The 15,183-nt window shown below is 45.3% G+C and overlaps 1 protein-coding gene across 1 annotated transcript; it reads left to right on the forward strand.

Moving 5' to 3' along the window:
* The first annotated feature begins 3,818 nt into the window (after positions 1–3,818).
* Positions 3,819–14,761, forward strand: TRIM31 (tripartite motif containing 31). The gene is given in 12 exon segments (XM_045391796.2): positions 3,819–3,891; positions 4,714–5,213; positions 5,849–5,928; positions 6,963–7,094; positions 7,096–7,189; positions 8,554–8,576; positions 9,431–9,546; positions 12,423–12,497; positions 13,492–13,557; positions 13,874–13,919; positions 13,921–13,968; positions 13,970–14,761. Coding segments are annotated over 12 exon segments (1,482 nt in total). The 3' UTR covers positions 14,199–14,761.
* Positions 14,762–15,183: the final 422 nt, after the last annotated feature.

The following is a 15,183-nucleotide window of genomic DNA, read 5'->3' on the forward strand; positions in this document are numbered from 1 at the left end:
CCAACTGGGGGATGGGAGTGCTACTGGAATCTAGTGGTAGAGGCCAGGGATGCTAGTAAACATCCTACAGTGCACAGGAGCACCCCACACCAAAGAATTATCCAGCCTAAAATGTCAACAAGTGCTGTAATTGAAAAACCCTGATATAGTATTTATTCAGTATTTTGCTTTTATAAACAATACTACACTTAACACTGTTACATGCATCTCTGAGTGCACATGTGCAAAGTTTTCTCTAGAGGGGCCGAATCACACAGGGCGTAAGAAGGCTCTAGAGGCTACCTGGGTTCAAGTCCCCATTCCACTATTTACTTGCTGAATGACCTTTGGGGCAAATTACTTAATTTCTCTTGACCTCCATTGACTTGTCCTCAAAATGGGAATAATAATACTTCCTTATATACATGAGTTAATATGCAAAATGCTTGGGACTGTGCCTGGCACATAGTAAGCATTCAAGAAATTTTAACTTTTATTTGCTGGTAGTCGTATTTTCATCATCATCATTATCATTACATAACCTTGAAATGAAAGTACACCGTTTAAATTCTACTAAATATTTTTAAATTACTGTAATTTATACTATCACCAGTAGGGTATAGGAGTACCTGTTTCTCTATGTCCTTGGCTATATTTGATATTCCAGACTTAAGATATAAAATGATATCTTATTTTACTTTAATTGGCCTTTTCTTTTCTTTTCTTCTCTTTTTTTTTTTTTTAGAAAAGGTCTTCCTCTGTTACCCAAGCTGGAGTGCAGTAGGGCGGCTAAAGTGCAGTGGCATGATCACGGCTCACTGCAGACCCGGCATGATCATGGCTCACCCAATCCTCCTGCATCAGCCTTCCAAGTAGCTGGGACTGTGGGTGCCTGCCACCATGCCTGGCTAACTTTTGTATTTTTTGTAGAGACAGGGTTTCACCATGTTGTCCAGGTTGCTCTTGAACTCCTGCCCTCAAGAAATCTGCCTGCCTTGGCCTCACAAAGTGCTGGGATTATAGGCACGAGCCAATGAGCTCAGCGTGCATTTTCAAGATTGCTGTTTTCATACACTTATTGGTTAATTGGTTTTATTGCTTTGCAAATTTCCATTTCATTCTCTGTTCATTTTTTTGATTTACTATTTAATAAAAACATAATGTAAAAAGCATTAAAAAAAGAAAAAAACAATGTATTTATACAATTAAAAATTCACAAAATGTAATATATCGTTCAAAGAAAAGCCTCTCTTCCACCCCTGTTCCCCGGCTAGTCAGTCCCTCTCCTTACAGACAATCATTGTTAGTTATTAGATTCTTATCCTTCCAGAAAGAACTTTTATGGATATTCAAGAAAATAAGTATATTTTTTCTACCCAAATGGTAGCATAGTACATGCATTTTTCTGCATTATTTTTTTCTTTCTTCACGTAACCACGTATCTTGGTCATATTTTCCATTTGTAAATGAAGAACTCCCTGATTCTTTTTTATTTCTATTCAATTATAAAGCTGGGCTATAATTTATTTAAACATTTCCATACTGATGTACATTTAGGTTGTTTTCTAATATTTTGCTAATGCAAACATTACCACAAAGTCCAAAATAAATTTATATGTATGAGTATATCTGTAGACTAGTTTCCCAGAGGTGGAATTTCTGGGATAAAGGGAACGAGCATTTGTAGTTTTGAAACATATCACATTATTTTCCTCCATAGACATGCTACCAATTCACATTGGGCCAGAAATGTGAACCCTGAGGCCGGGGAAGCTTCTGTAGCTGGAATCCTGAGGCAGGAAGGCTTGTGTAACATGGTGGGGCTGTTTAGTCTGACAACTGAGCTGCCTCTGGCCTTCACTGGCCTCTGAAAAGGTGTCTCATCCCATTAGTTTTGGCTGGTCCCCTCCAGATCTGTGCACCTGCTGCTGCATGGCTCTGTGTCTACTTTCTTGTGTGTGATAGCTGTCTCATGTGCATTAGAGCTCTGCATCATTTCCTGTTCTATGGCTAATTTTTATAAACTCTATGCCTCAGAATTGGCTTGGAAGTCCTTTGGAACTAACACAGTACCAACTCTCTCAAGACCCTAGCCCTTGCAAATTGGAGACTTTGGTTTCAGACTACTGAGCCTACTAAGAGTTTAAGATTTCCATTCAAGGGCTGGGCACAGTGGCTCACGCCTGTAATCTCAGCACTTTGGGAGGCTGAGGCAGGTGGGTCATCTGAGGTCAGGAGTTCAAGACTGGCCCGGCCAACATGGTGAAACCCCGTCTCTATTAAAAATACAAAAAATTAGCTGGGTGTGGTGGTGGGTGCCTATAATCCCAGCTACTTGGGAGGCTGAGGCAGGAGAATCTCTTGAATCTGGATGTCAGAGGTTGTAGTGAACCGAGATCATGCCATTGCACTCCAGTGTGGGCAATAAGAGTGAAACTCTGTCTCAAAAAAAAAAGAAGAAAGAAAAAAATATATATGTGTGTGTGTATATATGTATATATGTATGTGTGTGTGTGTGTGTGTGTGTGTATATATATATATTTTATATATATATATATATCCATTCAGTCCAGTGGATGGATAACCCGGGATAACAATAATAATTCTGAGACAGTAAAGCACCTTTGAAACACTATAGATTCTCCCTTTTTATGTCTAAATTTCTTTCCTCATGAAGCCATCAGTACCTGTTTGGTGATAGTTGTTTGAAACTCTCCAGTGGTGTTCATATGAGTATTTTCATTCTCTCTGCTGGCTTGCCCAGCTTCATTGAAATACCAATGTTCTATTAAAATATTTGTTTATCATTTTTAAAGATTGCTATTTGTTTTCATTAATGCTGAAACAAGAAAGAATAAAGAAGACTTAATATGGAATAGGAAACCTGGAATTAAGTCTGAGATCTGTCAATTATTAGCTGGATGAGCTGGAACAATTAGTAGTGTCTCTAAACCAGGGGTTATCAATGTGTGAGCCCCCATCAGGAGCATCAGCATCTCCAGAGAATTTGCTTAAGATGTCAATCATCAGGCTCCACCAAGGACCTGTTGAAACGGAAAGTCTCTGCTGGAGTTCAGCAACTCTGAATTTTAACAACTTTTCCAAGTGATTCTGAAGAACACCGAGTTGCTTTGTTTGAGAAACGATAAAGATAATTTCTCACAGGTGAGACTTCAATGAGGTAATATAAGCAAAATAAATCTATAAATCAGGGTCATAATGTCAAATGCCTTCAAGGGCCCAGGAGATGTGAGATAGCAGAGAGTGGTGGGGAACATAGCCTCCCTCTCTCTAAAGGCATCTACATTATTATTATTTTCTAAATCATCATGCCAGTCAAACGAAACCTGTCAAAAGTTAAATTATGCTTCTAGGGGCCGGCAGTTTAGGAGTGTAAGTAAAACAATTTACAGATGTTAGGCTGTTTTAATTTAACCCGAAAGCAAACAAACAGAAAGGTCTGGAGATATAACATTTCTGAGAGTCTTTGGTTTATGGCAGTTGCTATAAGGGGAGCCACGTAATTTATAGTCTGAACTGGACATTTCTGAAAGTGAAAGGAGGTGCTATTAATAATTACACCAGGACAAAGTGAAACCCAGGATGGTTCCAGGCAAAGCAGAGTGTATGATCACTCTGGTTATTATTACAAAATCATCCACAAGCCCTGTTTGACTAAGATTAAGATCAGATAAAAATTAATGGTGTACTTCTTGTTGGGGACAGACAGCTGATAATGGAGAGTGGGGAGGTGAGGGTGGAAGCTATACTAAGGGAAGGGGTAGGGAGGAAGTACCCTTTTTTTTTTAAGACAAGAGGCAAGGAGGGAAGGTTAGGGCATGAATGTACAGAAGGGAATGTATGTGACACTGGTTGATATATTCCTAGTCAGAACAAAAGCCATAGGAGAAGGCAAGTCAGGGATCAGAGAAGCACCAAGAAGGAAGAAGAAGCACATATAGACAGAATTGGCAAAGCAAAGAATGGGCATGGAGACACCAGCATCCTGGAGACGTACAGAGAAAAAATCAACAGAGGACAGACCACTACAGATGCTGTGGGGAGGCAGAAGATCACCGGGGCAAGAGCAAAGTACAAAAACAAAGAACAACTTTTCAGAAAGGAAGTTCCTTGCCTCTCCTACTGAACTAGGGAGTGGTTGGTTGGCGCTGTGACTGGAAATTCCCCAAGGTAGGTGATGATAACCTCCACGTTTTCACAAAATTCTGTGAGGAACCAAAGTACCTGAGGTAGAGAATTGCCCTTCCCTTACTTTCCAGATGCTTCACCAATGCTTGAACTTTGCATACAAGATACTCAAAGCATTGCAGTGAACTGGCTGTGACCTTTCAGTAGGCATCACCACCCACCCCTCCACTCCCTACTCAGAGCTGATTGGGAAATCCCCTGTGAGTGGTGTTAGGTGCCCTGGTCATTCTGATCTTAGTCAACCACCATACAAACATACCTTTAGTCCAAAGTTCAGGACAACTTATCTCACTTTATAAGCAGCCTATTATACATTCAGAATATCCATTTGTTCTTAAGAGGTAGCAAGGTAGGACTGCCCATCTGTTTTCCTCTTTTTATAATATTTTCTAGATCCTAAATGTTACCATATTCTATCATTTCATTATTTTTTTTCTCCCTCTTCTTTTCCTCTCTCTCTGCTCTTCTAACTAATTGGCAGAATCTCTGACCTCCATCTTCTCTGACTCCCTTCTCCCTTCCTAGAGACAGTATCCACATTGGACTCCGGGACTCCTACAGACTTGGCACAGCTTCCTACAGTCTTGAAACAGCCCTGCTGTTCTGTCACGGCCAGTGGGTAGTTTGTGAACAAACTGCAAGAGGAAGTGATCTGCCCCATCTGCCTGGACATTCTGCAGAAGCCTGTCACCACCGACTGTGGGCACAATTTCTGCCTCAAATGCATCACTCAGAGTGGGGAAACATCATGTGGATTTTTCAAATGTCCCCTCTGCAAAACTTCCGTAAGGAAGAACACAATCAGGCTCAACCGGCTGTTGGCGAATCTGGTGGAGAAAATCCAAGCTCTACAAGCCTCTGAGGTGCAGTCCAAAAGGAAAGAGCCTACATGCCCAAAGCACCAGGAGATGTTCTATTATTTCTGCAAGGATGATGGGAAGTTCCTCTGTTCTGTGTGTGGTGAATCCAAGGACCACAAATCCCATAATGTCAGCTTGATCGAAGAAGCTGCGCAGAATTATCAGGTAGGCATTTGAGGTTCCCCCATCAGCCCAGGAGTTCAGTGAGGCCCCGGAAACCGCTACCTTCCCACTGAGGGTTTGCACCTCATTGCCCCCCGCTTTGGGCTTGAGTGGGCAGCTCGCAGTCAGGCACAGTGGGTTCAAAGAGCTGAGTCTGGGGAACTGCTGACTCTAAATCAAGGCACAATGGAGAATGGAAAGGATGTGAAAATTTGACTCAGAAGGTTTGGGCTCAAGTCCCGTCTTGTGAGTTTACTGTACAACCTGCAAGGAATCACTTTACCTCTCTGAACCTCAGGTATCTCACCTTTCAAATGGCAAAAACAAAGCATCTCTCTTAAAGTTGTAGGTAAGACAGATGAAGGCAAGTTTGTAGGAGTTCTTTGATAATTCCAAAGCACCATCCATAGTCCTAGTTAGTCATAAATAACCATGTTCTGGTCACTTAGGTCACTCAGGCTCCAGATTTCTCCCTTCCCAGCAACCCCTTTCCCCACCAGCTTGAGAACGGCGAGTCCTTAATAATTACACAAGGACTCACCTGGAGAGTGTTACCCACTCTCCTAAGAGACCAGGAGGATTTAATGAGGCCCAGAAATCTCCAGGCACAGCCTGCCCAAACGGCCCTCTCTCCGCAGGGGCAGATCCAAGTCTTGCAGCAAAAGGAGGAGACAGTACAAGTGAAGGCACAAGGTGTACACAGCGTCCGGGTCTTCACATAAGAAAAACTCCATCCCACCATCTCTGGAAGCAGAAACATCTCTGCCAAAGCTCCTGGAATCCCCTATTACACAGAAAAAGATCCAGTGATAAAGATTGGCGCAGAGCGGAACACAGCGCCAGAGGAACAGACTGGGACAGAGGGCCTGGGCGGCGAGTTGGGGCTTGTCCTCTCCTCTGCGCCTCAGCACATGACCCGCCAGGCGGCATCACCTCCCGCGTCGGCCTCATTATCACAGCGGGCTGACTGCTCAGTCTCCATCTGCAGACGAGGTGGGACACGGAAAACCCTTAGAATCCCAAGTACAGGTTTTTAAGGCCCAGTTGCGCCCTCAGCGGATTCCCCAATTAGAAAACGAAGACATTGGCCAGGCGCGGTGGCTCACGCCAGTAATCACAGCACTCTGGGAGGCTGAAGATCGCTTAAGCCCAGTAATTTGAGACCAGCCTGGGCAACATAGCGAGACTCTCGTCTAAAAACAAACAAACAAAAAAACTAGCAGGGCGTGGTAGCACAGGCCTGTCGTCCCAGCTACTAGAGAGACTGGGAGATGAAAGTATTGTTTGAGCCTGGTAGGTTGAGGCTGCAGTGAGCCGTGATCGTGCACTGCAGTCCAGCCTGAGTGACAGAGTGAGAGCCTTTCTCAAAGAGAGAGAGAGAGAGAGAGAGAGAGAGAGAGAGAGAGAGGGAAAATGAAGACATTGTGACCCCACTTACCTATTTTCCTGTGTGTGTGAGAGAAATAAAATCTATATGAAAGATTATAAACTGAAAAGCCTTCTGGAAATGTATTAGACACTTCATTGAAGGCAAGTAATAAACCATAAATTAATAATTTCGCTTAAAGCTGAGCACTTAGTAGGTGCTTTTAAATGTTTCTTCTCCTCTCCTTTCCTTTCTTCCAGGTCTGCCCTGGCACATTGCTCTGGTTGGGAATTCCATATAAACTTAATAAAATTAATGGCTGAATAAAGTGGGCTAGAAGGACCTTTTAGGCCATTCTTTCATCCTCTGCCTGTCCCTGTTTCTTAGGACCAGGTAGAACATGAGAAGCAAAGGATCCTTACAGAATTTGAACGCCTGCATCAAGTCCTAGAGGAGAAGAATTCCCTGCTGTCACGGATTTACTGGCTGGGTTCTGAGGGAGCCGAAGCGGGGAAACACTGTAGCCTCCACTGAGCCACAGTCGAACTATCTCAAGAAGCTCATTGATTCCCTAAAGACCAAGCAGAACATGCCACCCAGGCAGCTGCTGGAGGTGAGTCCCTTGAGGGCAGAATTGCAGAGAGGTAGCAACCAATCCCTAGTCTCAGGTCAGAGCATGGACCACTGGCAGAATACCTGAGATTGCCCCACCATCCTACCTCCAGCCCAGTGCTGTCCAATAGCAATATGTGAGCCGCATGTATTAGAATGAAAATGTGAGCCACATATGTAATTCATAAATATAATTCTGGCCACATGTGTGATTTAGAAATGTAATTTCAGCCACATATGGAATTACAAATTTTTCTAGTTAGCCACATTAAAACTATAAAAGTGAAATTAATTTTAATAAAATATTTTAACTCAATATATCTGAAATATTATCCTTTCAGCCTGTAATGAATATTTTAAAAGTATTAATGAGACATTCACATTTCGGGTTTTTGGTGGTGTTTTTTTTTTTTTTTTTTTACACTGAGTCTTTGAAGTTGTGTGTATGTTTTTCACTTTGGCACATCTCAATTCGGATGCTAAATTGTCGATTGTTAAAGTAAAATATAGTCCTACCAAACCAATAAAGTTGTGTTTAATGGAAAAAGTATTTTACACTTCTTCTATTTATTTTTTCTTTTTTGAGGTGGAATCTCGCCCTCTTGCCCAGGCTGGAGTACAGTGTCATGATTTTGGCTCACTGCAACCTCTGTCTCCTAGGCTCAAGCTGTTCTCCTGCCTTAGTCTCCCGAGTAGCTGGGATTACAGGTCCCGGCTAATTTTTGTATTCTTACCAGACACAGGGTTTCACCATGTTGGCCAGGCTGGTCTCGAACTCCTGACCTCAGGTGATTTGCCCACCTCGGCCTCCCAAAGTGCTGGGATTACAGGCGTGAACCACCGTGCCTGGATTCTATTTTTAATTTAAATTTGAATTAGCCAGAATTCCCAATGTTCCACAGCCATGTGTGGTTGGTGGCTACCGTATTGGACAGTGCAGGTCCAGCTGGTGCTTAAAACAAGCTGAGGTGATCCCTCCTCAAGTCATCTCCTATTCTCCCACAGGTTCAAAAACCTATTTATTTATTTTAAGAAAGATCATGCAAAGCCATTCTAGCCTTTCTCCTGCCCTGGCTAGCAGTGCTCCCCTGTTCAGTCTCAGAGCCAAATTAATCTTCTAAATCTCACTCTTCTCTTCTTCACTCAGTTCTTCTTGAGGTTGAAATACTCTGCTTACTGGCAGAGCAGGTGCTTCTTGGAGAAGCCCTCCGTGGTGAGGAGAGGGGAGGAGGATGGGGTAAGAGAGACTTAGAGGGGTTCTTATTCCTCCTGCTCTGCCCCACATCCGGCAGGCTCTGAACCTCCTCCTTGGCTCCTGGGAATCAGCCAAGTGCTGAGGCTGTGCTATTTCTCTTTCTCTTCTAGGATATCAAAGTCGTCTTGTGCAGGTATGATGGGCCACCCCAAATATATTTTGCCTACTGATTCATCCACGTACAATTCTCAACACGTATCCAAATGCAGTCAACATTCCTCTCTCAGAAATACCCACCCACCTCTAACTTTGCATTCACACATTTAGGCTGCAGCCGGGGAAGGCCTATGCCAACCATATTAGCACATGGTTGGTTGTTAAAGAAATCAACTGTTTTCTCAGGCTTCCTGCTTCTTCAGTACAGATTCTATTATTTCCTGAATGCCCCCTTGCTCAAATGAATAGCTCCGGGGTCCCCTACTCTGTCTCCCTGACCCTGTTTTTTTCTCTCCTCTCTGTCTCCATCTCCCATTTTCATTTCCATATCTCCCTATGCCCTACCTCACTCCTGCCCCATATCCCTGGCCCTGGCCTTCTGACTCCCAGCTCACTATCCCTTAACCCTCAGGTTTTTGTTTGTTTGTTTGTTTTGTTTTTTAGATGGAGCTTTGCTCTTGTTGCTCAGGCTGGAGTGCAGTGGCACAATCTCAGCTCACTACAACCTTCGTCTCCCAGGTTCAAGTGATTCTCCTGCCTCAGCCTCCCAAGTAGCTGAGACTACAGGTGCTTGCCACCAAGCCTGGCTAATTTTCGTATTTTTAGTAGAGACCGGGTTTCACCATGTTGGTCAGGCTAGTCTCAAACTCCTGACCTCAGGTGATCCACCCCCTTGGCCTCCCAAAGTGCTGGGATTACAGGCGTGAGCCACCGCTCTCGGTCCTACCCCCAAGTTTTCATCCCCTCATTTCTCAACCCCATGTCTCAGATCCTCCTTCTCCCACACCTCAGCCCCTGATCTCACCACCCCCCTCAGCCACATCTTCCTAGGAGTGAAGAGTTTCAGTTTCTCAACCCAACCCCTGTTCCTCTGGAGCTGGAGAGAAAACTCAGTGAAGCAAAATCAAGACATGACTCCATCACATGGAGAATGAAAAAATTCAAAGGTAAGGAAAAGGCTGCATTTTCTCTAGTCACCTACTTCTAGGAGATTCTCTCCCTGCTCATTCCACTGAAATGGAACTATGACTCGTACATGCCAACAATTCCTGGGCCCTTCTAGAGCCAGGCTCCTGGCTGAGCACTTTCCATGCATCAGTATACCGCCTCCCAGGCATTTCTTACATTCTGTCTTTGTGATATGTTACTTATCTGCTTCCCTGACTCCTGCAAGAGCCATAAAAAGGGCCTGGACCTATTCCCCAGGTGGACACCTGGCCCGGAGCAGTGGCTGTTGGGAAGTCGGTGCTAAGTTGTCTGGTGGACCAGAGATGGCCTCAGGCAGGGACTGTCATCTCTGGCTTCTCCTTCTCTGGTACACGCTTATGTCTCCTCATGACTATAGAAGAAGAGAAAATAAATTCAAAATCAGTGACATTTTGGGGAGATCCCTCTTCCAGCCTTACAGGGAAACAAATCAGCAGAACAGTAGTCGATGACTTGGGTTTTAAATGTTCGGACAGGTATTTTTCATAGACCTGTCTGTGTTTGCAACTAGGAAGAAGGGTTGGTATTTGTAAGGACTGCCTTTACTGTGAAGACTGTTTCGGTCTAAGGTGGGCATAAAGACAGCTAGATGGAATCTTCTGAAATTATCACCTGGAGTTCCACACCCTCTTCCCCCACCCTCTTCCCCCACCCCAGCCCCCCATACACCCCAGCCCCCAATACACAAACACTTCCACACCCCAGCCCCCCATACACAAACACTTCCCCTTGGGACTATGGAAAAGGAGGACCAGGGCAATGCCCCAAGATCCCCACCCATTCAGTCAGGAATCTCCACTCAGAAGACATAAACAGGAAAGCATGTTTTGTTTTGCTCTTAGTTTTGTTGTCTGAGTTTTTCTTTTGTCCAGTAACTGCTCTGTTTTATCCATCTCCTCCCATCCCACTGGGCATGATCTCAGTCGATCCAGCACCTTTATTTATTTATTTACTTATTTATTTATTTAGAGATGGAGTTTTGCTCTTATTGCCCAGGCTAGAGTGCAGTGGCGCAATCTCGGCACACTGCAACCTCCGCCTTCTGGTTTCAAGCGATTCTCCTGCCTCAGCCTTCCAAGTCGCTAGGATTACAGGCTCCTGCCACCACATCTAGCTAGTTTTTTTTTTGTATTTTTAGTAGAGATGGGGTTTCACCATGTTGGTCGGGCTGGTCTCGAACTGCTGACCTTGTGATCCACCCGCCTCAGCCTCCCAAAGTGCTGGGATTACAGGCGTGAGCCACCATGCCCGGCCTGATCCAGCACCTTTATAGGCTCTTCAGGTCAAGAATAGTTTGGTTCTAGTTTGGAATTTCAATAAAGGAGCCCAGCCCTTTCCACTTCATCAGGTTTGGAGTTGGCAAGACTGGTGTGGTCTGCTCTGTATTTCCTTTTTCTCTTCCTCTTTCACATACATAAACTCACACACACACAGTCCTCCAACTCCCACCTGGCCCTATTTCCTTCTTTTTTTTTTTTTTTCTCTTTATTTTATTTTTACCCCAAAGAAGAAGGCACAATGGCCACTTGACCCCATTAAAGCCCAGGAAATACAGGAGGTGCTGGGGTCCACACACAGGTCCAATCTCCACAGTTCTTATTGTGAGGGTTGGTTCTCCCTGCTCGGGGTGACTGGGTCTGGAACGCATACATGGAGAAGGGTGTGGCTGGGCCCTGAAGCGGCTAACGGCCTTTGTAGGTGAAGTGCTCCCAGGCAGTGTTTCCTGTGCTCTAGGTTTGCAGACCCCTCCTAAGAGGGCCCCAGAGTCTCCCCTGAGCAGTCCCCATGACTGGGCTGGTGGCTCTCAGGGAAGCTGCCCATGCTTGTCCCACTACCTAGCCCCAGGCTGTCTTGTGCTGTCTTGGGGCTGCAGGACACTGGGGGAAGGGTGCTGGGCCAGACGCAGCTCCCCATCTAGAGGTTCTACCCTACAGCTCTTCACTCAGTCCAACATCCCTACAGGAAATCTAGGCCAGGAATGGGCCATTGTCCCCAACTTCTGGGCTCATCCTCTACCTGCAAAAGGAGTCTCTTATGCCCTGCTCCTATTTCCAGCAGGGGTGAACCGGGAGATGAAGGCACTTGGCCTCTCTTTGCAGGAGCTCTGTCTTCATTCCCCCTCTCAAGCCCTCGTTCATAGGGAAGAGGGCAGGACTGCCATCCAGGCTTTAGGATAGTGGGGCCTCCCTCTTACGCCACCTGGCTCCTGGGGGTTAGCCCCACAGTAGGCCTTCTGAAGCTGAAGGGTGAAGCCTCAAGGCTCTCTTTGTCCTGAGCACCTACCTTTGTCAGGCAGTGAGAAAGGGGCTAGCTCTGCACTGTCCAATTTGGTAGCTGCTAGCCACATGTGCCGACAGGCACTTGAAATGTAGGTAGTCCAAATTCAAACTTGCTATATGTGAAGAATCATTAATTTCACAAGATTGATTGTAAAAAGAAACTGTAAAAGACAGCAATAATTTTTATAATACATGTTGAAATAACATTATTTTGAGAATATTGAGTTAAATAAAATATATAATTAAAGTTAATTTTACTAGTTTCTTTGTACTTTTTAAATATGACTACTAGAAAATTTAAAAATATATAAGTGACTCACATTTGTGACTCATATTACATTCATACTGGACAGTGCTGGGCTAGGCAACCACCACAGGAAAGCAGGAAGGGCATCTCTCAAGGGTTTCATACCTTCCTGGTCCAATAAGAATATGAGAGACAAATGCAGCTTCCACTTCTCCCAGGCATTTCAAATCAGTGCCTTGCTGTGTGATACTGAGCTCTTTGCTCAACCCCTCTGGACTCTCACCATTTCATCCCATTCTTTATTCCCCAGACCACCTCCAGGCTGGTAGGAAAAAAGATGAAAGCAGATTCTTCAAAAGCATTAATAATAATGACATGAAGGGCTGTAAGTGAGAAACGACGGTTGGTTGCTCCTGCCATTTGGGGAAAGTGAGGAAAGGGGAAGAATTGTGTCTCTAAGATTAGATGAAGGCCAGATAGAAGTGAATGCCCATTCCTCAGCCAATTGAGAGAACAGGCATATGGTTGTTTTGTTATTTTAAACTAAGGTAACTCACAAAACAGTGACTAATCCCAAACTTTGAAGTATTCAGAAGTAATAGAAAATTACAAATGTATTTCTTCACTCATAGAGACAGGGAGGAAAAAGTGGGACAAGAAGGAGGCAGCTCCACCTCTGTAGTATTCGCTGCCCTTACAGGGCACCAGGTTTCTGGGCAAACTCCTCTGGGTGTGAGGTCAGGACAGCTCAGGGGATGGAGACCCACTGTAATAACAGCCTGTGCTAAAGTCATTAGAGATGGTTCTGCCACCTAAGATAATAACAGTACCGTTTCTTAAAGGACCACTATATGCACATCTAATATTTCAAAACCCCACAACTGTCCTCCAAGGTAGGTGTTACTATCTGCAACTTACAGTGAGGTCCATGCAGCTTCAGGGAGGGGAGGTAAGTTATCCAGGTCATATGATTATTAAGTGAAAGAGAAAGAATTAGAACTCCTTTCTCCAAAGCCAGAAACTACACAACGCATGCCAAAGCCAGAGAGCAGGATTTAGGGATCCTATTCCACCAGCATTTCTCCATGAAAGGAGCTACCGGTGTTTAGAAAGGCCGTCTTTGTGATGCTCCATGACTTTTGCCCTGTTAAATGCTTAGCATCCCAGGACCCAGAAAGCTCTATAAGCCAGTAGAGAACCCGCTTCTTGTTGTCACTGAGACAGCCTGAAAGGTTTCCACACTTCCCCCTGGGTGGGGAATAGGCTCCACTGAGAACCATTGACTGTTCGGATGGATGATGGCAGGGTGCTTGTTTTTGTTTTTAATTTGCAGCTTCTGGTTATCAAGACCAAATTGGTTTTCTCTCCCCAATTCCTAGGGGGCTTGTTACAGAAAAATATTCATAAAATGAACAAAACCTCAGAGCCCGGGTCATCTTCTCCAGGTAAGAGTCCTGTCTCTGAATACTAAGGGACTTCCAAGTCTACAGGTGGTCAAAATGCTGTATCCACCCAATTCCACCAAATGGAATAAATGAATAAATGAATGAATGAATTCATTTATTCCATTTTCTCAGTTCCTCCCTAAATTACACCTCTGCCAGGAAACAGTGGGTACCCCGACTTGTTCGGGTGTACTTTCTTGAGTTTCACCTCCATCTCTCCTGCTGTATGTAGAGCTCAGCTGTGCTGTCTGGGAATGGAGGATTGCTGCTGAGGTGCTCCCACTGACCTCTTTTCTCCTTTCCTTCTCCCGCAAAGGCGGCAGAACAACTACATCGGGGCCACCAAATCGCCACTCCTCAGCTATGCCACTCCCTGTTTCGGGCCTCCTCTGCTGGGAAAGTCACTCTTCCAGTGTCTCCTGGCCTCTTATGCTGAGATTTCTGGTCAAGGAGCCAGCTCTCAGGACACAAAGACAGTTGGCGCTGCGCTGTCCGAGGAGCTCCATGCGGCGCTGAGTGAGTGACTGACAGCGATCCGGGCTTTTTTGGTGAGGTTCCTTCAAGTCAAGCCAGCTCAGAGAACACGGGGAGCGGTGGTGCTACACGGACTTCGGAGCATAAGAGTAGCGCCGAGTGAGTGACTGAGAGCGACCAGGGTTCTTGACTTAGTGGAATTGGGTCGAAGGAGTGGAGAAGGGGAGGGCTCGGGCTACTGAGAGTGGAGATGGGGGCGGGGGGGGTGGTGAAGAGTTGGAGAAGGAATGGACGAGTTCTTGAGCAAAAGGAGGGGAAAACACAATCTCCAGCCATCCCGCCCCACGCTTGACTTCTTATCACTTTGGCTGTGGTGCCGCCTAGTGGAAAAAGGAAGTCCCTGCAGCAGTCCCCGCACTCTTTAAGCTGCTGTTTACCGAGGGCACCAGTTCAGCCAGCAGTGTAGTCCAGAGATGAGCAAGGCCAGCCTGGGTCACAGTCCGTCAAACCCCATGAGCCCGCCCACTCTCGCTCTTCCTTACATTCCCACATCCCCCTTCTCTCCCAACCCCTCATATCAGCAAGGGAAATTAATTAATGCGATTTGATAAATCAGTAGACAAAATGAGTCCCCATTCTGAAATATTTAGCAGACTGGAACCACCACGCAAGCCTCTGTAATGGGTGGATGGAGACACTTCTAGCTTTAAATAAACTGTGACTGAACGTAGAATCCCGGTAAAAGTGTGTGTGTGTGGCGGGGGATGACTACTCCTCCTTTTGTATTCCAACACTTCACTCATCCCTGTGTTTTAGGAACTCCACTTTAGAAAATTACTGGCGCTCAGAAAGTCTGAGCCTTGACATCTCTCATACTAGACTCAATTCTTGTCTTAGACATGGGAATTAGGGGCCACAGGAAATGGGCAAGGAAGAGATGGTCTCATCTTCGGGTGTTGAAACCATCTCACCACCACCACCAATGGGGAACTTCTCTCTGCGCCCACAGAACAACACATTGTGAAATTCAGGGATTAACTTTGAGGAGGAGGAGGCGGGGCCGGGCCTAAGGCTTCTCTGGGGACCACAAAGGCAGTGACTGGGAAGAGAAAGCCTCTCTGACTTCATGGAGCGGGGCGCGGGTGTCAGAGG

Source organism: Macaca fascicularis, chromosome 4 (assembly GCF_037993035.2).
Source record: "Macaca fascicularis isolate 582-1 chromosome 4, T2T-MFA8v1.1".
Lineage (NCBI taxonomy): Eukaryota > Metazoa > Chordata > Mammalia > Primates > Cercopithecidae > Macaca > Macaca fascicularis.